The 22,624-nt window shown below is 40.7% G+C and overlaps 1 protein-coding gene across 5 annotated transcripts in view; it reads left to right on the top strand.

Moving 5' to 3' along the window:
* The first annotated feature begins 9,961 nt into the window (after positions 1 to 9,961).
* The window catches only part of tpk1 (thiamin pyrophosphokinase 1), a 64,485-nt gene continuing 51,822 nt past the window's right edge, over positions 9,962 to 22,624 (top strand). The window contains exons 1-3 of one of the 5 annotated variants that reach the window (XM_070853221.1): positions 9,962 to 9,994; positions 11,892 to 11,976; positions 16,361 to 16,435. In XM_070853221.1, coding sequence (XP_070709322.1) covers positions 11,934 to 11,976; positions 16,361 to 16,435 — 118 coding nt within the window. In that variant the 5' untranslated portion in view covers positions 9,962 to 9,994; positions 11,892 to 11,933. Of the gene's footprint in view, positions 9,995 to 10,255; positions 10,275 to 10,719; positions 10,769 to 11,885; positions 11,977 to 16,360; positions 16,436 to 22,624 lie in introns of those variants that run through there. The other 4 variants (XM_070853218.1, XM_070853219.1, XM_070853220.1 and 1 more) reach the window with 4 other exon arrangements.

Below are 22,624 nucleotides of genomic sequence, written 5' to 3'. Positions count from 1 at the left end.
GCACCAGAAAATACAAATGAAAAGCAAAAATACAATTTGTCCAATAATTTGGGCTCTATACAGTAATATGACAATGAATATGACATTGGATTTGATCTGTTGATAATTTATTTATTTATTTATTTATTTAACAGGGACGGTTCACATTAATGAACATTTCTGTAAATGTGCCAGTATTAGCGTAAGGAAGCTATTTTTCAACTGTTGTCCCTGGGCAAGGTGTAAAATGCCAGCAGTTCACATTCATATACATAGTAAACACAATTAACCTTTAAAATATTAACAAAACATCTAGACAGACAATGGTGCATGGGCAGGTGATCATGCAGCACAAAACATGACAGAAGACAAAATGAAGAGACATAAAAACAGAAGAAGACATAAGAGACGACCTGCAGGGCTCTAGTGTGGACAGTGTTGATGCGATTTCAGCCAGTTTTTAAGTTCAGTCTTGAAAGTGTTGTATGTGGGGCATTCATAATCTATACCGTATGCTTTATATAGCATTTCCTGTATCTCTATCCACTAATTACATTTCAGCAGATCACATCATACTATGTGTGTGTGTGTGTGTGTGTGTTTAGGTTGTCTCTCTTTCCTCTTGTTGTCTCGGTAGTGAATTCACCACAGAGCAACTGTGTTGTGAGGTCTGAAAGGTAAGCAAAATGAAACACGCTAGTCTTTTTCTCAAACACTTACTGTATGAAGACCATCCCACAGGGAGTGCTCACACGCCCACATAACCCCAGAAAAAGCCTCTCCTGAGATTATTGCACTCCAAAAACAAAAAAAAAAGAAGAAGATGAAGGGCCTTTTATGTTTTCTTCACCTATGAAAGACAGCAGAGAAGGTAAGACAAACATGGGAATCACAAACAGTCCTTCCTGCAGGCCAGCGGCACTGTGTCAAGAAAGTTGTTGTCAGGGTTTCGTTTGATCCGTGCAAGTGAATTGTTGATAATGCAGGAGCCAATCTATCCCCCTCCCCGGTAATTACATGCCACTCACTTGGTTTGTTGGAGCCGCTATAAGAAATTTAGTGTAATAATCATAAACAGACAGGCAACATCAAGTCACCTTTAGTATGCTTATGAGCACAACAATTACAGCCGGCTTTGTACTGAGTGAAATGAATTATAAAAACAGCATTCTGAGACAATAACAATGTCTTTGGACTTGTCAGTGTTTGTGAGTCAGTGATAAATGACTGTTGAGTTTCTCCCACAGTCAGTAACAGCCTCCACTATCAGGGAGCACCCTTTATGTGTGTGTATCCCAGCCTGCACCGTCCTACCTGAGGGCAGTCTGTACGGCTTTCTGCGTGCTGAAAGTGTGGATCTTCTTAAGCTGATCTTATTCACGCTTTGAGTCTTGACCGGCATTTATTGACAGGGCTTATAATTTGCATTTTGTTTGTTGTGCAACATCGTCCAGGCATTCTGCAACATTAAAGAGCTCGATAACATGCTGAAATTATTGTGAGGTTGAGCGGTTGAAATGTTTAATCCGCAAATCGATATAAGATCATCTGCAGGAATACCGAATGTCAAACATTATGCTAGTGCACTTTCATTAAACATAATGATGTAGACTATTTCAAATAATCATGTAACAGATAACTCACATCTAAGTTTGAGTGTCACGTTTTCTCATGTACTACATGTTATGCTGCACATTTAGCCATTGGTAGCAAGTATGGAGGATAGTAGGAAGTCACAAATGTCTGTTAGAGGACAATATGCAACATCATTTACACATAATTATAATTATAATTATAATTTGTTTTATATCAAAACGCATCCACTTTGCTTTGAGGCAGTTAATAATCGCCGCATTAGACTGTCACACAGTAAGCTTTCTTTCTTTACATTACATTACATTACAGGTGGACTGCCCATCAGTTGAGATGAATAGCTGTACTCCTCCTGGCATCCCAGGTGGCTTCTAAAAGATAGAAGTTTGATCAGTTCGGTTCAAACTTCGTTGATGCTGTTAATCACGCTTTCTAGGCTCCAGATGAAAGGAGATACATCTGTCTCTCACTTGTGCACTTACTGAACCCCTTTGATGCGCCGTCAGTCCATTAGGGAAGGGAAGTGTTTTCAAAAAAGTAGATATTAAACTTGAGTCAATATTTTGAACACCAGGGGAGGGAACGGGAGAGAGGCAATTTGAGAGAAAGAGACAGAAGACAGAAAGAGACATACAGAGCGAGTCTTAGCTGCAAAAAAGAGTTGTTAGAATGACTTTAGTTGAGGTCATTTGATATCGGCGGGATTCACAAGAGAAGGTTAAAAATCAAGTAGAAATGAGAAAAGACAGACGAAAACATTGGAGCAGGAGGGGATCTGCAAATAGTCCTTCAGAGGAATGGCAGAGTCACAAGACACTTCATTCATTAAATTGATTGATTCATTGTCAGAGTTTCCGTTGGCCTGTGTGTTTAGACAACACGGAGCCCAAGAGACTGGGCAGTCGAGGGAGAGAAAGATCAATGGTGTTGTAAGGGCAGAATGAAGTGGGAAGGGAGAAAGAGGAAGTACCGGGGGAAAGTGAGATAGACAGGGAGTGTGTGAGAGTCAAATGTTGTGGGGGCATGCGTTTATTTAGAATTTAAACTGATGGCTTTTAATGAACTACATCTGAACAAGGCAGTGAGACGATTAAACTTTGCAACAACTCAACAGCCCTCATGCACCAACATATAAAACACTTATCTAGTTTAGATCTAAATTTAGATTTAAATGAAAGCATTAATCAATCATTATTAGTCATACTGATAATATCATTACCCTGTCACATCATAAGGCAACTCATCAGCATATTGATGCTATTGAGTCTTGAATATGTATGTACAGTAAAATAGATCATATAATATATAAAATGTATGTATGTATATGTATATATATGTGTGTGTGTGTGTGTGTGTGTGTATACTGTATATATATAGTGCATTTCACAGGCCCTAAACATACTGCCCCCATGACAATATCATTTCAAAACAAAAAAATAAATGAAAACATTCTTCACCCTAAGGCATACTGAGACCAACTCTTTCAACACTGCCCAGGACCCAACCACTCATCCTTATCTTGTGCATCGTCCAAGCAGCTAACTTGGCTTCAAAACAAACAAAGAACTGAATAAAACATGCTGTTCTTTTTACATAAAGAACACAGTGCATACGCCTGATGACGCCTACCCAAACCTCCCCTGTAGCCTATCACTCTGAGCAGTGAGCCAGTTAAAACACTGAAGGCAGCAATGAAACAATGCAGCTACACTATGAAATATGCAACAATTTTGGGTTATTGTCTAAAATCTGCAGGTTTCTTGAGCTCTTGAGGGGTTTCGACTCCCTCTTGCCACTGGTGGCTTTGGCAAGCTGTTCAGGTTTTGACAGAGGTTTAGATATACTGGATACTGGAATACTGGATATTCAGATAGCATAAAGTAGCATAATATATTTTAATCTTGAACTATTCTGCCATAATGTTCAATGCATAACTTTCCTGTTAGCAATGTATTTTACCGGGCATTCCACGTTCTCACAGGTTGTCAAATCAACATCTAATCAACATCAAAGTGTTCAGTGGGCTGTCTGCCTGACCTTAACACATGCTGTGTACAACTCTCGCTCTGCATCTGTCTAAAATAACTCATGCACACAGCACTGAAAATCTGCCTCCATTGCACCTGCCAACCCCAAGTTTCTGCTGGTATCGGCACCACAGGGAGCTCAGAAATCTCCTCCCCTGTGGCATCACCAGGCAGCATCTGCATCATCACTCACAGCGCCTGGCAGGGACCGCAGCAGCTCCCCCATGAACCCCTCCAGCAGCTTCTGGGAGGTCACTCCAGGCCAGCTCTTTTTTTCTCTGCCTTAGGGTGACGGAGGTTACGCTCCAAATTTGTGCTGCCAGCCTTCAGAAAAATTTCTCTTAGGGTTGTGGATTAGACACACAAGCAGAGATATTCATTTTTTGGATGATAGACTTCTACCAAACCCCCATCCATACACTTTAAACCCCATGTTACACTATGTATACTTCAGTGGGTGCCAGGCCTTTGGGACAGATGTGTAGACCCAGAGGCACGATAGATTAATAACCCATAGTGCTCATTTTTGGCTTCATGTGGGAAAAAAAATGACTAAGCTGTCAGCCCTAGTCCTCTCTTAGAGCACATCCGTTGGCCTCCTCAACAGATATGAGTTTATTGTAGCTGCTGGAATGGTGCCACCCCACGCTCAAGGTCGGTCTTTATCCCTGCTTCTTGAGAGGCAGGTGAGGGACACCAGCCCTTAGGCAATGATACTGTGACCAAAAGGAAATCCACCAGCCTCCCCTCGATATATGACAGGTACCCTCTGGAGGGGAAGGGGGGTTAAGTGCAGCAAATGCCACAGGGAAGAAGCTGCCAAGTTGTTGATAATCACAACCCTACCCTGTATTGGAGTTAAAAGAGCGGCCACCTCAACTTCAACATCCTGAGTCCAATCACCTGTAATATACCCTCCTTGTTCTTAGTGACCATACCTCAGAGCTGACTTGTAGCTCGAGTAATTTAAGCTCTGTCTCTTTCCTCTCAAGGCCATTTTTAGTGGTGAGAAAGAAATCCCCCTCTAAGCGACATATCGCACTATGTTGTTTTTACTCTAGTTGATCATGGCAGGGGACTTCACCTCTGCCTCAAACAAATGAAAAAGAAGTTGTCCTCCATTGCTCTTGTGTCTTGTTCATTCCTGACTAAAATGGGTCATCGTCATTGGCAGATAAATAAGAAAATTTGGCCTACTTAGCAATAATTCGGCTGCACACGCCTCCTGCAACTGCTTCCTTAACAGTAGCCAGTGTGTGGATCTGACCCCAAACTGAGCAGAGCTGTAAGATCCCCCGAGTAGCCCGAACTGGCTCGTTTGAGCTGCCATCCGCCTTCATCTAACATTAAAAAAGAAATCATTATACGTGAAATAAACTGTTGCACGAATACAAAACCCAAGAGTGTGGCTATAAAGAGCAGACAGGAACAATGAGGTGAAGTAAAGCTGAAAGCAAACGAAGGGACACAAAGGGAGCGTGGAGAGGAAAAAGAGCAAGACAGATAAAAGGGAATTTAGGAGAGGCAAAGAGAGAGCGCATTAGCGAGGAAAAAAGAACAGATAAAAGAAATGACAGAAAGGAGTTAAGGTAATGATAGGTAGTATTAAAGGTAGAGAGAGTGCATGAGAGGGAGAGGGAGTCTGGATTTGCATGTCAGTTAGTCTCTCCCTTCTTTTGTTTTATTATCTGTCACAATAACAGCTGTATTGAGCCAGAGGTGAGCAGGCTAATAATGTGACCCGAGCGTTTGCAGATAGGAGATATTAAATTGAACTTGAGACAAACACACTTACTTCACTGTGATATGACCTTGAGGAGAAAATGAAATAGAAATGTCCACACTGCAATAGTTATCGCCAGATAATCCTCTGAAAGCAGGTGGTAATTTAAGAAAAAGTGACTCGGCTGTTTGGGAACCAATGTTACCTTGCCATTTCTTTGCAGGTGAAGGATTGGCAACAGCCCTGCTGGTTTTGATGCACCAAATAATGACGGTAATGAGCTGCACAAGACAGATAGCCTAAACCTAGAGACCAACCACAATGTTCTGCAAAGAGATAATTAAAAAGCAATTGGCAAGAGATTTTTATACACTTCTATTATTACCTTGCACAGTAGAAAGACAGACAGCGAATGAATGCCTGGCAGAGCTTCACTCCTCGGAAATGGTGTTTTTCGGTGAATCATCCATCTGCCAGCTAGGAGAATTTTCATGCCGTGCACTAAATGTGACTCAGTTGTCTCTTTATTTTGATTGAGGGGCCTTTCGACATAAGTCAGTCTTGTGCGTAAGGAAATATCGTAGGGAAATATCATAGGGAAATATGGAAAACATGGGAAGCTATATGCTGGCTTATTTTAGGCTCTAAATGCAAACTTTTCCATGTGTTTTACCCTTAAAGGATTGGCTTCCATCCTTACTGTGAGCCAGACGAGGGGATGGATAACACTCTCGTGTCTGTACATTAGATATAAAAGCTACAGCCAGGGGACGTTTTGCTTAGCTCATCATAAAGACTGTTGGGGTGGGGTAGAAACATTACTTGTAGGTATAAAATGTATGTGTTTCTACATTGTCGCGGCTAACTGACCTGCTAACTTTTACCGACTCCTTCCAGCATATGAGGAGGTTCAGACTGCCTGGTCCCAAAGATAATAAGATCTTGTGTCTCAGTTCCTTCGTATACTGCGTGGAGGTTGGATTCTGCATTCTTCGACTATGAAGCACAGAAGATGCCTCTATTTACAGCATGACCTTATTCTCATGGGTATAACTAGACTGTTGAAAAGATTGTTTGTCAAGCAAACTCACTGTTGTGTGGAGTCTGTGTCTGGGGACCTGGAATTTTAACACAATACATTCATTTTAAGGCAACTGAGACAATGAGAGTATTTCTTCTTCACCAAAATAGAGACTGACCTGAAAGTGCAGTTTGGATGTGGGATAAGTCTTTTTCCTCCTGGTTTATCCTGTGTGCAACTTGACAGGATCGCAGAATAAGCGGAAATTGTTCTAAATCGGGCAAATTGATTGTTTTATTCGTCAAATCGACGCTTTACTGATAGAAAAATCATCTTATTCCACTCCAGCAGACAGTATCTCGTATATATATCCTGTATCTGCTTGTTCCAGCTCTTCATTGAAGCTTTATAATGTTTACACTGTGTGAACTATTCCAACAAAAAAGAAGTTGCTTGAATATTTCACACAGTGTTTTTAGCAGCGGCACCGCTCAATCGAATGGAAATATTATAGATGTTATGTGCATCACATTTCCTCAAAATTCAGCTTGATGTGTTTGGTATAATTGGTAACTTTGGGATCTCCAGTGGAATTTAAAATAAATACTGTGGATTTGAAAGATGCATGGCAGCACAGCAGTCTGCAGAAACAGAGTTTATAATGACTGAGCCACTGGTCACTCAATGAGGTCTAAAGGCACAGTATATGAGATCGAGCCAGAATTTTAGTTTCAAAAATCAACTAATGATATCAGCTGAATGTGAAGAAATAACAGTATTGATGTTACGTCAAAGACATCTGTGTGCTGTGTTGCAGAGGTATCTACTAAAGTTAGCATGATAACCAGCTAGCCCCAGCCCCTATTGTCTTGTAATACCACTTTGTCAACACAAACTGCACTGCTCACTACATTTTTGTTTCAAACTGTTATTTTTCTTTGTTTGGATTAAGAGCAGCAGACCTTGAAATGATCACTGTCCACAGTATACAGCTGGGCCAAGCGTCACAGTGGGTGGTGTGTCAGAAAATAGTCTCAAAGGCTTTGTAAATTAATTGTGGGTTTGGATTAAGAGCAGCAGACCTGACAACCACTGCCCACGGCATTTTATGACCACCAGTGAGACCAAATGGTACAAACCGACAGTGCGACTGCCCCAGAAGAGAGGGAAGAGAGCTGGGATAAGAGCTAAGCTAACCCACCATGGAACTGACCGTTTGTGCTCACATCTTTAGAGAGACATGGCTTTATCTCAACATTTCCCCTGACGCAGATTTTTTTCCTGTGCACATTTATGTATATTATGTTATCTATGTACATTGTTTTCATTTTATCTTAGATTTGATCCTGCTCTATTCTAAATCTAATTATCTGTGTGCACGGTATGTAGCATGAAGGAACCAGAACTTTCATTTTGTTGGGCATCCACAACTTACAACTAAATGAACATTCAATCCTGAGTTGCTTTACATTTTTGAGGACATTGGACGTTTTTTTAGGGGAGGACAAGGGTGTGGGGAGGGTGTGAAGTGCTCCTGCTATTCATTTGGAGCAGGTGGCCAAATCTTACAATTTGGAGCTTTAAATGATCAAACATGATACATATTCATAAGTTTCCTGTTTAATTCCAGGCCATGTAATAAACGCCCTTCCTGCCAGAGGATTGTGGCTGTACTGTAGTCTTTATTTATAGTTTTTTTTTTTTTTCTTGCTCACCCATGACCTTCCCTCAAATAGCCAAGTGAAGAGAAAACAGCTGGACTTGTACATGATGACAGACTAACAGGAAAACAAGACAATGTTGTGAAAAAGAAAGAAAGGTGCGCAAATAGGAGTAAAGGAAAAGGGTAAATAGCAGAGAGATTGATGGACAAGGGAAGGTGCAGAGAGAAGAGAGAGATCTGATCAAACATTCAGGTGGTGTGGCCTTGTAAAAAAATCCCTGCCAATGAAGAATGCACTCAGCCTGGAATTTATTCATAGATGTATTTATAATGCATGCTCACAGAAGGAATGACTTCCCATGCATCTGAGCATAGCATGTGCGTGTGCGTGCGTGTGTGTGCGTGTGTGGCCTATACATGTCGGTGGGAAAAGTGTGTATTGGTTGTGTGTATAATTTCCTCCCGTGTGCAGTCTGTCTGGGAGACAGGACAAGTGCTGATTGATGAGAGAACGTTTGTTTTAACGAGCCTCCGGAGTGGATTCACCTTGAGAGAGATTTGGATTCTCACTTTACACTGCTTCCACCGCCGTCTGAAGATATCAGAGGCTGACGCCATCAGTCCAACACTTGTGTCTGTGCGTGTGTGTGTGCTCATGATGTTTGTTTATCTGTGTGTTTTGCTCATGTAAGTTTCATGTGCGAGTTTTCTGATGTGTCTGCATTTGCCTGTGTGTGCGAGTGTGTGAGTCTAGCTGCGTAGTTTGCATGTGTGATGGGACTGAGAGTGTGTGTGCTATAAACTATTAATTGTGGACAATTAGATTACCTAAACAAACAGTTGTTTAATGTCATTACCTGTCATTTTTTTTGTTTTTGTCTTTGATTTGCTACTGCCATTTATGTCCTAATTATTTATCTAGGAATTGATTACTTAATCATTTAGCGTTGATGTTTTACATTGGTTATCATCTGGAGCTTAGAAATCTGCAGAGGTTATTATGATGTCAAACACCAAAACTCTAAAAAGTATCTAAAAAAATCTATATAAGTGCCACTCAAAGTAGTCAAATCTAAATATGTGATAGTAGCAGGTTCCTACAACTCACAAATTCTCACAAAGGAAGTTATTTCCCATTTTGGTCACAGACAACATGACCTCTGGGTCCTCAGAATGACCCTGGTTTGCAGGGAAATAAGGAATAATGTAATGTATTGCTCCTGTGAGATGATACTGAAGAAAAGCATGATTTTTTTGCTGTGAGTGGGGTGTCAGAGATAGTTAGGAATATCCTAGTTCATCCATCTTGCTGTACGTTCTTTTACCAAGCACTAACACCAGGTAGATCTCCCAGGGGAGGGGGATCAATGAAGCATCTAATTGTCTGACTGTTAATGCTCCATTTAACTAAATTAGAATTAAACATTAAAATACTCTCCTTCAATAAAAGTCTCATCCTGTACGGGTCAGTGGTGTTAATGCAAATCAAGGGGTTCTTGACATTTTTAAGATTTTAAGGCTCGCATATACCCCCAAATATAGCCACATAAGACCGGCATACCTGGCTTTGTGAGATTTGTTTTACTCCCTTTATTGAAATAATTTATTTGTTTTATTGTAAGAAAGTGGACATCTGTTCAGTAGCTATGCTGTAATGGGAAATGTAATGATAGCTACAGTGAAGAGTGAGAACGGGGATTGGAATAGTCACACTGTTATTGGAATAATTTCCACTGAATGAACCTTAGAGTGAAATTAAACTGTTTCTCAATTTGCCAGAGAGCCCTAGAGTCTCCTTAAAAAAAACAGCTCTGGGAGTGCCTTTGAGAATCCCGGTTTTGGAGTAACACACAAGGAGGATGCATTTCCACCTTTGGCCTCTAGGTGTCCCCCTGACAAATCGCCGCCACTCCTGGAGCTTCTCCAGGTTTCCTCCCCGCGCTCTCGTTGGCTGTTTACAAGACCGATGGCGGAAGTCACTTCACGCTGTAAGTTTTATTGAATATTTACAAACTACAGCAATGACAAGTTTAAAGTGTGAAGTCGGTTTGTTAGTTATGAAACACAGTGTCTGCATTTCTGTTGTTTCATGGCAGAATAAAGGGTTTTGTGTGTGCAGGTCGGCTCATTGCGCCACTGCCTCACAGCGCACTGGAGCGGCTACAGCGCTGTAAAGCTGAATGAAGAGCCGCCCCGGTGAGGAGGGTGTCACAGTCCGCTGCCCGACGGAGAGTGTTGCCTCTCAGGTGTCACGGAAAGTTCACCAGGGTCTGTTACTGTTAACTGTGTGGCTGATAGATTGAAGACCGTCGTTGTTGCTGCAAAACATTAACTTTTTATTTGAAGGTAAATGGTTGGGTTTGAAAGAGTTTACAGCACAACGTGGAGAAATATGAAAATGAATAATGAAGAGTATTCAGCAGTCCCCATTTATTTGACTCACGGGACTAGATTCATTATGTGTGACTGTGGTGACGTTTTTTGTGTAAAATAATTTAAATTAATTTAAAAAAAGTAGTACATTTGTAGAGAAAAGTTGCTCCATTTGCTTTGGGCAATCCATGGATTACATAATTCCATTTTATGGCAGCTAAAGTTCAAGTCATTGGCAGAGTTAATGTAGTGCAGTAACAACACGTGTATTTGAATTGATAATTGACATAGTTCTGTTTTTTTAGCTTGGATAAGACAGCGTTGGCTGGGCTGTTTGTACATGTATGTGGGAGGGAGGGAGGCCTGTTAGTGATCATTACTGGCTGTAGGTAAGGAGCTTGTTTAATGTGGTGCACAGGTCAAGTTATTACTGCGAGCACTGTCTACACACTGCCTTCCTCTCTGCCTTAATGATGGTTTGCTCTGCTCTGGTAGATGATTTGTGAAGCTGAAGAGGCTGAGCAAGAGTGCTGGCAGGGCGCATGATGTTTTGCTTCATGCTTTAAGTTGTTCATGTGTGTTTTAGTGAGTTGAAAGCGGTTTCAGCAGAAGGATGGCTTCAGTCAAATCTGTTCTCCGCAGTTCTGGTGGGGTTGAAATGACTTACAAAAACGTTCATAAGAAGGATTTTTCTTAAATGTAATGTAGTTACATATTCATTAAATCATTTAAGCAAATTGGAATTTCAGGTTAAATGTTAAACTTTATTTTTAATCGTGAAAACGCTGTACGTTCTGGCCTTTAGCCTTGTGGTTGGTAATGGCTCTGCTTTGTGTGTGTTTATCAAAATATTCAGACTGCATTTTGTTCTGGCTTCCTCTCAGTTATCCATAAAACTTAGTGAAACTTGAAGCTCTTCATAACAATGTGAGTGATGATACAATTGACTCTTGCTTATTACAAATATTTGTTAAGCTGCAACAGCTTATGATTATTTTCATTATTGAATAATTGCCAATGATTTTCTTGATTCATATTTTCCGCAAATATATGATCATTTTGAATATTTTCAACATAACATCACCAAAACATGGCACATACACCGGCAAAGATTTGGCATTCTTACTTGAAGAAATTACTAATGAAACATGATAGAAACTATTGATAAATTCTTTATAATAAATTTGATGACTCTGAGAAAATCTGATGGGTATTTTCCACTATTACATATAAGAATCAGCACATTAAAGGAATAACGTAAATGATTCTTGGCTACGACCACAGTGTTATTCATGTGTCATGAGTTACTCAGTGATCCAGCCCCAGTTAGTGTGTGTTGTTTGGGGGGAATGAATAACCCAGAGGAAGGCAGGTGATAAACTGGGATGAGAGACGAGTTTGAAAATGAAATGACGTCCTTTTCTTGGTTCAAAACAAAACAACAAAAGGTGGAAAAAAAGATAAAAGCGTGAATAGCAGCAACAGTGTCTATCCTCCCCCCCTCAGTTCCAGGTGAGTCGGCTGATTGAAGACGGCCTCCTGTGGACCCTGGCCATGGATGAAGAGCTGACGCCTTTGGACTGCCTGCTGCCCTCAGGTACTGCTTTTCAAACACACATGCGCGCACTCCATCACGTACACAAATCAACGCACACGACACGCGGCATGCTCACCCACGAGCCACACCCAAACTGTATGTATCTGTATGCGTCTGATCAAAACACCGCTCTTACTCACATGGCTGTCACACTTGTCTTCCTCTCTCTGCTTCTCCCCCTCACTCTGACACCACAAACAATCTTGGGGGAATCAAAACTCAAAAACAAGTCACTGGCTCTTTCATGGCAACAATGTATGAGGTACGCTTCCCTGTGTCTTTTTTGTCAGCCTGCGTACATAATGAATGCTGACTGAAAGAGAGCTTGATGTGTTCGTTTTGTATTGTTAGCTTTTTGAGAAAAAAACAGGCTTTGAGGAGGCATTTTGATTATTGAAATATTTGTAAAAATAAATAATCTAGCTCCTGAATAAAATCTCCGTCATCGTATAAATTGGAAAACCAAATCCAATCTGACGTTTGGCAAAAAAAACCAAACTCTGTAGTACATTTATTCTCTCTTTCCCGACAGCATGTAGGCATGTTTTGTAGCAGGCCGAATTTCCCCAAAGATGTTCTGTTGATGCTGTTTAAAAAATGAAAAGGAAAAAAAAAAGGAGAAACTCTCCAGATGGTCAGCAGTGACTGCTTTACATACCTGAGGTGGAAGCTGGTTATAGTTGCCTTTAGCTACTACTCTCAGGTCAAGGTTTATGTGAGCTCCCTAGTAGTGTGTGCGAGAGTGGAGGAACTGAAGCTTATATGAGCCTAAGGGCAGGTTTTCCGCAGAGCTGTAAAGGTCAAGGGGATCGTACAGCAGTTTGGCCTGTTGTCGAGACAGCAGGCACATGTAGTTCCTTCTGTCTCTTATGTCTGTCTAGTATTTACAGCTACAGTTACGCTTGTTATTTCTGTGTAAAGCTCAAGATCTATTTCATAAAGATCATTTTTTATCGACTTCCTGCCTATGAGCTTGATCATTGGAGTAAATTGGTGGCAATTGGTTTACTAGCAACAAATGCACTCTGTTTGTCCAGATTAAATTGTTGTGTGGGGTTTTAAAGCTGGCTAGAAATATTGTCCACCCACTGAAAGATGTGAATAGAGAGTTTAGGAATGCGAAAACAACATTATGTCCCCAGAAAGCTCAGCAGTGTCAGAGCTTTGGCCTCTCTCAGCCTCCAGGGATTCTTCGCCATACGGCGTACACAGATGAGCCCGGTTCATGAACACGCTATAAACATGTGAGCAGTTTACAGAAAATGTGGAGGAATTTGAATTATTTACGTGCTAGAAAGATTGACTCGTTAATATGGATCTATGGCGTCGCATTCCTGGTGTAACTTTCCTTCAACCTGTCGCTGTTGTAGCTGAAGAATCTTGTGTTGTGCTGTACTCAAATGATCATGAAACATCCAGTCTTAAAGGTGTTGAGCTGATTTGATATTCTCTTTCCTTGGTGTCCTCATGTCTTGTTAAAGTACAAATCCAGTGTGTTGCGTATAATTTACATTCCCGCATACAGAAGTGCTGTTGATTTTCTATGCTTGTACAGCCAGAGAATCAATAACGTGCAAAGGCCAGCGTCAGTCAAGAGACACTCACTTCTGTCAGGATGCTATCAGCAGTTCTGAAGCATCCATTGAAACAAATGTTTACTCAGACACGTTAGCTAAGCGTTACAGGCTACACTCTTGAGTTTGCTCGCTGTACAAATCCAAGATTTATTTTGCAGATTCCACAGGGTGTGAGAATAATCCCCCAAACGGTTGCAGAACAGAACAGATCAGAGCACACACACACACACACACACACGCACACACACACACACACTCCTGATGATATAATTGTGTTGATAAATCTGTCACTGGCTATCAAAGGTAAAAAGTCCCTGTATTATTCACTTTTAAAATCTTTCTCCAAACTGTACAGTGTAGTGAAACACTTTCTCCCACATTAGATAAGTTAAGAGTATATTTCTATGGCTTCTTTAGTTAAATCTCTTGCTGTAAATGCCTCTCTAGACTCTCGTTGGAGAATATAAAAACAGCCCCTGGATGTCTGCATTTTAAAATCCCCAGTGTGCATGGTTAGCCTTTTAAATTTCACCATTTTAATTATAAATGCTTATTCCTGGAATATCCATGTGCTACGTTATGTGCTTGGTTAGCGTGCGTGTGTGTGTGTGTGTGTGTGTGTGTGTGTGTGTGTGGTATTTATGCTGTCTGGCACTTTTAAAAGAATCCCAAGGTGACATTTCTTTGAACAGAGTGCACACAAGGCCGGGCACCTCCTTGTGTGTGTGTGTGTGTGTGTGTGTGTGCGCGTGTGTGTGTGCGCGCGCATACGGGGAGGTGAGTGTTTGTGTGGCTTGGGGTTATCTGAAAAGACACGGCTGGTTAAGTTTGTCTTCTGTTCTTCGTACACTTCCGGCCAATTAAGAGACAAGACTGACAAATCTACTCCTCGGCCTCTTCCTCCTCACCTAGCCCTCCTTGTGTCCTGCTTTCTTTCCCTCCTCTGTTGTGTCTCCTCTTTATCCTGTCTTCCCCTCCCCTTCCTTTTACCATACCCTGCTGGAGTTGACTTTCGTATTGGAAATGACCTTCCAGTGGTGTGAACTTTTTAACAACATCAAGCCCGCTGCTGCAACAAAGTCACAGACCCAAAGGACAATTTTTTTTTTTCCTCCACACTCTCTCAGCCGAGCTAAAATGCACTCTTTACACTTGAGGATATAAATCCAAAAAGAATGTTTTTTATTTTTTTTTATTTTTTTGTCCTTTTCAAGATGATGATGCACATTTTGCAATGCAGTATATTTTTCTTTCTTCTTCACCTTTGCGTTCTCTGGCCCCCCACTGCCTTCTCCATGTATCAGGGAAGGTGTATTGGGAAAGATAGACACTTTTTAAATGAGCCGTGTTGTGCTGTTCCGAAACAAAAATCCAGTCGTGGGGAATTTGCATAGATGCACTTCAGGAGAGAGAAAAGAGGACATTGTAATAATAACAGAGTGTTGCTGAAACTTGCTTAAGCATGGCTTTGTTGAATACTTGATTCTGATTCTTCGGTTTGTTATTTCTGTAAAGCAGTCTGTTGCCATGGACTGAATAAAATCAGGGTTAATGAAATATTTTGTTAGTACTTTTGTAAATTGCTATTTTATTTCAAATTACTGATTTCTTTAGTAGGTAGCCATGTAATAAGCAGGATAATGTACAGCGAGCCCGTCGTTATTGCGAAACGATCCAGAGAGTGACGCAGGACCCTGACGCGAAGCCAAATTCTGAATCATCCCGTGCATTATCCCTCACATATGACATTTTGACTTTGCTACAAAAGGCAACAACTTGTGAGAGATGAGAAATCATTTTTAAGGTCAGACATGAGAGTGAAAGATAAATGAGCGAGCAATGAAATGGGTAAGTGTGAAGGCAAGAGGAGGAGACGTTGTTCTTTAGTCTTTGGTCCATTAAGGCTTTTCTAGCAGCACTGTTTGTACTTTGTGAATGCTTTGTATTCCATTATTTTTTTTTTCCATCTCCTACAGATAGAAAAATGACAATTCTAAAGTATTAGTCAGGGGATCTGCATTAGCAGCAGAGCAAAAGAACAGCTAAAAGCAAGATGGATGGGGGGGTCGGGGAGGAAACAGATTTATGAAATGATGCACCTTGGGACAGAGACTTTGACAAAGAAGCATGGAGGTACACTAAGAGGAAAGAGAGAAGCTATAGGATGATGGGTTACTTTCATTTGTGCTGTTTGAATGGACTTTCCTCTGTTGTCATGCAGTTACAGATGGTGTGTCACCAAGGTCGAGATATTAAAATGAGCATCGATAAGATGTGTGCAAGCACAGATTTCCCTTTAAAAAAAAAAAAAAAAAAAAAGAAGATAATAAGGACTTTGACGATGATTGTGACCCTGGTCAAGGAGAAGGAAATTGTGGCATAATTTGGATGGACATTATCTATACTATTGTTATGTTTTATTATCTCCTTAATGTTGCAAAAAACAAAACAAACATTCACAGCTCATTTGGGTCAGATGGGAAAACATTGTGAACTTTGTTTTGAACAAAACCAAAAATCAACACCCTGGCACGTTTTGGAATGGTTTCTGTTTTTAATTCTCCCCTTTATTTTCCTGTCTCCGTGTGGAGCATGATAATGACTTCATTATCACACCATTGTTTCTGTTCTGTTCTTTATTTGGCACACCCAGTGCCACAAGCACTGTATTTAAAAGGTATTTTTTAAGTATGCAAATAGTGATGTGATGGGTATTGTTGGCCGTTGCGCTCCATCGTCCGTCTGTGTCTCTGTCTGATTGCTTATGGTTGACGCTCTTTTCCCCCTCCTTCTGTCGTCTTTTTCAGGCACGCAGAAGATCTGCCTGATCATGCTGAACCAGCCTCTGGATAAGGACTACCTACACACTCTGTGGAGTAAAGGTATATGTGACACATCAACACAGATCCAATGAGCCCCCCTTTTTATCACTTAGATCCCATCTGCACTGGTTTGCACTGAGCCAGTCTTTCCCTGCATGTTTTGTTTTTTGAAGGACCTTGCTCTCTAGCCTGTGTAGCCTCCATTCTGCAAAATCTTAATTGCTGCCATGTTATTGAAAATGCCCCCTTCCCTGCCCCCTGCCCACATTTCCTGTGAGATGTGTTTTAATGAAGTTAAAGATGACATCATTTTTTTTGTTGTTGTTTTGCAGAAAAGAATTCGCCTTTTTGCGAGGGTGACTTTGTTTTACTTTAAGAATAGCTCCTGTGGTGGCATGACCTGAACAATGATTATAGTCAAAACTAAAATAGTACTGCACTTTTCCATCGCATCCACAGCCCGAGATATAGCATGATTTAGTTTCCCTTTGTGTATGACGAATAAATCGCAATGATTTTAGAATCAGAAATTTAAATTGAATGTCTGACCTAGCTGTCATCAACAGCTAAACATCTTGTGACATGTTGAAACAAGGTCATTGAACTATTGAACCTGGAATTCATGTGACTGAATAGCAGCTTAATTGTAATGTAAAATGTCTGTGTGCATTTCATTCATTATTTCTAAGGTCACCAGCTCTCACAGCACTAACGGCACAATTTGTTTTTTTTATCATAGACGTTCAACCCTATCGAAAGCACTTTTATAGCAATTGTAAGGTCCAAAGGTGACAACTATGGCTTATCCATTCAGATTCGTTCAAGTGTGTGTACATTCACAAAAGGTTATTAGGCTGGTAGGTCGTGTAAACCCTGGAAATAAGGCAGTAACTGTCCATGCCACTCAGCGGGGGAGTGACTGGGTAGGAATAAACAAACCCACTGGACCAGAGACCCCTGCATTCAGAATGTGGGCGATATAGTCCTAACAAGCCCACTCTCAGCACTGACTCTGAGCCGTCGCTTACATCTGTGAGGTCTCTTGCAGCCTTTCATCGATGAGAGGAGCTGCTTTAGTTAGTGCAGGATATGTACAGATGAGAAATACTTAGGCAAGCACATTTGTGTCCCACCTTACAGATTTTCTCATTGATGCGCAACCCTTGCTTGTACGTGGAAATAATAAAAGAACACATTTTTCTGTGAAAAAGGGCAGAAAACTGAAAGCTTGATTCATATTCAAACATGCAGTACTTATTTCACAATGCAAGCTAACTCAAGTAGTTTCTAACTAAAGGATATAAAAAATGGACTTGATTGTCCCATTGTCTGTCCATGTCTGTAAAAGACAAACACAGATTCAGAAAACGACATGCACAAAAGGCCCATCACTTAAAGAGGGAAAAATAGGTCTTTAATGAGAAATGGAGCTTGAAGCTCCACTGAGGTGTCACTTATGAGCATGTTGACACATAGCTGTTGTGTTACTTGGCTGTAACATATTAAATATGGAAAGCTGACTTTGAGCCTTTAAACCAGACTCAACCTGCATCCTACAACTTTGTATTACTTTTAAATCTGGTGCACGGATCAGAAACAGAGTCTGACTGGAGTCGCTGGAATCAAACTGTGTTTAATTTGTTAAGCATGTACTTGTTTTATCAAGGAGAGAAGGGGAAAGAAGTGGCCTGGATCACTGGTTCTCAACAGATTTGATGCTGAGGCCATGAAACAACAACAACAAAATGTAGGCACACTAATTTGTGAAAAATCTAATTCACACACTAGTGCAATCAGGGAAGAAGGTTAGTAAACAAAGTTACTTTGAAGGCAAACTTGTGATTAAAACCACATCAGATTGAATTTTAATGAACACAGCTTTGATATTCTTATCAACGTAGCAAAAACCCAAGAGGCACCTGAGCTTTTTCCATCGCACAGCGGTCACACGGTTAGATAGACGTTCTGTTTTGGCCTTTCTACTAGAGGACCTCCACAAATTGTTTGATGGCATTAGACAAAGCAATTTCCTCATCTGATTTTACACCAAAGGCTGCCTGCTGCCCCTAGATAAAGATTATTTGGGTAATCTGTTATGTGAGAAGAATAGAAAATACAAAAAAGAAACAAATTTAAAACATTCATCAAACAGATTTTGATACCTGTTAAATGAAAAGGGATAATTGGGTTAATTGATGCTAAATCTCATCAAAGTCTTGCTCTGTACATCCCAAGGCTGAGAGGCCTGAAAGTTTTATGTAAATCTGCACAATACCAAGTATCGCATTTCCTTTTTTTTTTCAGAAATTTGCAGTTGCTACATGATTTGAAATGCATTTGAACACCCATTGGTAATATTTCTGAGCAAACTGTCTAAATTGAAGACAGTTTTTCAATATCCAACTGTAATTGTCTGCGATATTAGACCTGTTACAGATTCCCTATGCCCTGTTGATTATAACTGACCCTCAACAATGTTTGCAGATAGATATTTTTGGTTTAATATCCTTATTTTCAAATTCAAGCTGTGACCAGATCAGCAAAGTGTAACAGATGTGGTTATTCTCCACCGATTCTATTCTATTTTACGGCTATTGCATATCCTTTTGCTGATTGTTTCGTTAATTTTTTTGTCGTCCCATGAATTCTTGCCAGTAATACAGGAAAAAAAATCACAAGGCAAGCATTGCATGAAATCGACAAACCAACCAACCGCACCATTTGACTACTGTGAGATAGACGGACATATGAGATGTACTTTGGTAGCACCGTGTAGTTTGAGAGTGACATATGGCAGATTTCGGATATTTGCCACCTTTCAGATAAGGCTACTTAAAAGTTTGAGAGATTTTGGGCGGTTTGTTAAGTGCCACAAGCAATGCTGCGGTGTGGATGTCATAAATTGGGAGGCTTTCCTGATCAGCTTTGCTCTCGGCAGCGGTGCACATGGGACTTAAAGAAAGTTTGACAGGATGATGATGGTGCGTGAATGGCAGATCTCAGATCTTGCGCAATGTGATGGTAAACATGCTTGTAGCAAGTTTATCATTCCTCATTTGATGTGCCATGCATTTTTAATGTTGTTTATGGGATGCGCAGTTGTCAGTGTGCGCATGAGCGTGCCTGACTGTGTGTCACTCTCCAGATGGTTGCTCACCTGGAGGCAACATAGCCAGGTCTCCACCCTTACAGACACAGACATCTGCACACACACACCTACACACAGCACTCTCAGGTCCTCTGATGTGTTGCCCCTGGGCCCCCTCATCACCTGTGGGAGAGGTAGAGCAGCAGGGGGCAAAGGAGCAATGGAAGCTGCAAGAGTGCAACACTGATCAAAGAGAAACTCATTTACAGGTGCCAAGTGTGATTTTGTGAAGTGGAATCAAGCTTCTTATCTCACTCACGCACCCTCTCACTCATCTACTCCATCAGTCACCCACTTACTCATCTAGTCAGTCACTGACTCATTCGTTCACTCAGTTACTCACCTACACATCCCTCACTTACTCACTGCGTAACAACACAAACAAGCAGATCAATGAAGCAATCAGTAAAGGTGACTCTCTCTACAAGACAAAAATCGGCTTTTGTTTTGTACAAGTGCTGTGTTTCATCGTTTCTTGAAATTTGTTGACGAGGAGCAGCCCGCTGAAGTTGAGGCTTGTGTCACCCATCGGCCAGTTGTGTATCAGCCATGCAATCATCAAGGCCAGTTGGGTGATGTTGCTGCACGTACACATACGCACCTCTGCATTCAAACACACGTGTCAGACAGAGTGACTAGGTTTGTGGATTAGCGAGCATTGATGGGTAGAGATCAAAAGAAAGTTGAAAAGAAAATATCTGTGTAAGATTGTCAGTGGAAAGGAAAACACAGTGGAAGAACTGGTGAAATTGTGCCACCTATAATAAAAAAGAGAAGGATAGAGCAGAAGAATAAAGAGTCACAGTGTGGTGCTATGGAGGAAAAAAAGAAGAGATGTTTGTGCAGGAAATCAATCAAATTTGAGGTTAGGTGTAGAGAGCAGGGTGGATCTGGAGACAGGGTGACAGATGAAGGGGGAAAGGTGGACTGATAGATGAAGGGAGGGCGTCAAGGCATCATAATAAGGATAATAATCTTTTCACCGCTCTCTGTGACCGTTTGCCCTCTCCTGCACTACGCCAAAGCCCCAAACTGACAGGCATTAATCCTCACCTCTATCCTCATCAATACTGGCCTGCTATAGAAAACACCCCACAGTAATGGGTGTGTATGTGTGTACTTGTTGTGCGTGAATGTGTACATGCATCGTTTCTGCATCAAACTCAACGGCGAAATAGATGCAGAAAAAGCACTGAAATGACAGATTTAGCACTATGTGTGGAAGTGCATTATCTCCTGCCTACCATATGTATCTATCATGCAGCAGGGTGAGTGACAGGAGTTGGTTATGAGGCCTACAAGGCGGGATTATGGCGGCTAGGTAATTTCCAAGGTCATCTCCTCCGACTGCTTCTGCTCCCCACTCAACTTGCATTACCATCAGGATTCATGAGGCATCTATGTCGCTGCATATGATTTTCTGCTGAGCTTTTTCTCTAAACTCATATCCTCCGAGGAGAAAAACAAGATGGAGTTTGTTAGGTTGTTCACAATTGTGGCGTGGCACGCTTCAAAGAGCCGGCAAGGCATTGTTTTCAGTGGGAGAGTGACAGTAATTGTATTTTGTGGATGAGAGAGAGATTATCTTTCTCAAGTACAGTTTACTCACTTTTGCTATTTATGTGTGATGAAGATAAATTGAATGTAGAGAGTTCAAGAGACAGGCGCTCCCACAGGCATTTGAGAAAGTGTCTCTCGCAATGAAAATAAACTTTTGAATAAATTCGACCTGTTTTGTGGGAATTTTGGAAATTGCGTCAAGAACAGCAAAACTAAAATGACAAAAGCACACTCATGAATATTTGATATGCAGACAAAAGGACAATTAAGGCCTCACAACTTAAAAACATTCTTGCACACTCAAAGACATCAAACTTAACAAATTCATGTAGTGTGAGAATTGTATCACAAACGTGAAATATAAAATCAATTACTGCTACATGCAAAGCAGAAAAAGTAAAAAAAAAAAAAAACAATACAAATTTTACTAACTTCAGCTCCAGACTGAGGAAGACAGCGAGGAGTATCCTGGCAGAAAGCTCACCGTCCTCTCTTCAGCCAGCTTAAGCTCTTAAAGGAGGCACCATAGAGTCCGTCTGGCTACTAAAATTGTATTTAAGAAGTCCTTTATCTCAAGTGCCGTCAATATCCTTAACTCAACAAGTAACTGATGAGATCTAAGCCACAGGCATTGATGTAAACTATTTATAACATGTAATTTGATCCTGTCAATGTGTTTATTTCACTGTCTGTCTGTTTTTAGGCTTCTTTTTCATGTGTTTGGTAAGCTGAAGACAAATGTTCACCCTGGTGGACAATAAAGATCCATTCTATTCTATTCTATTCTATTCAAAGCACTGAAAGTAAGTAAGTAAGTTTGTTTGTTTAAAAACCAAACTATAAAACAATGTGGACACAACCCTCATGTAAAGATGCTGAATTGTAACAGTGAAATAGCAGTGCAAAATACTATTTTTTTTTTTAAGTGTACCAAATATTGAAAAAGATCCTCTCATTGATTTTTATGCAATCTGTTTTCATACAGTACTGGAAGGGACTTTTGCGCATCAAAACAAGCACTGGCAATTTGTGGATGACTGACAGTCCTGCATGACACCACAGTGTGAATGCAGCCTGAGATTACATGATGGATATAAGGCAGAACTATGGTCAGAAAATTCAGATAATGGGAAATGACACAAATATAAGTAGATGATTTTGACAGATTGTTATGAGGCGGGTACCACAGTTGGTAGAATGACATCAAACATTTCAGATTTACTGGAGCTGTCTGTGTGTGTGTGTGTGTGTGTGTGTGTGTGTGTGTGTGTGTGTGTGTGTGCGCGTGTGTGTGCGTTTTAATGGCATGCCTTAAAAACAGAGCTGAGTAAATGATTGACAGACAAAAGTAACTGTTCTCGAACTCTAAGTCTGAAAGTGTTTGTGTGTTTGTGTAGATACTTATACACAGATAATGACTGATAGCTTTACAGTCTGTCATCACCAGGCTTAAAGAAGAGTTTCTCAGTTTTTCAAGAAGTTGTCATTTCGAAAAGTTTCCCAGCCTTTGCACACTGTCAGAGATAATGAGTCATTTACAT

The sequence above is a fragment of the Pempheris klunzingeri genome, chromosome 21 (assembly GCF_042242105.1).
Source record: "Pempheris klunzingeri isolate RE-2024b chromosome 21, fPemKlu1.hap1, whole genome shotgun sequence".
Lineage (NCBI taxonomy): Eukaryota > Metazoa > Chordata > Actinopteri > Acropomatiformes > Pempheridae > Pempheris > Pempheris klunzingeri.
This window is presented reverse-complemented; position numbering and strand designations above follow the sequence as displayed.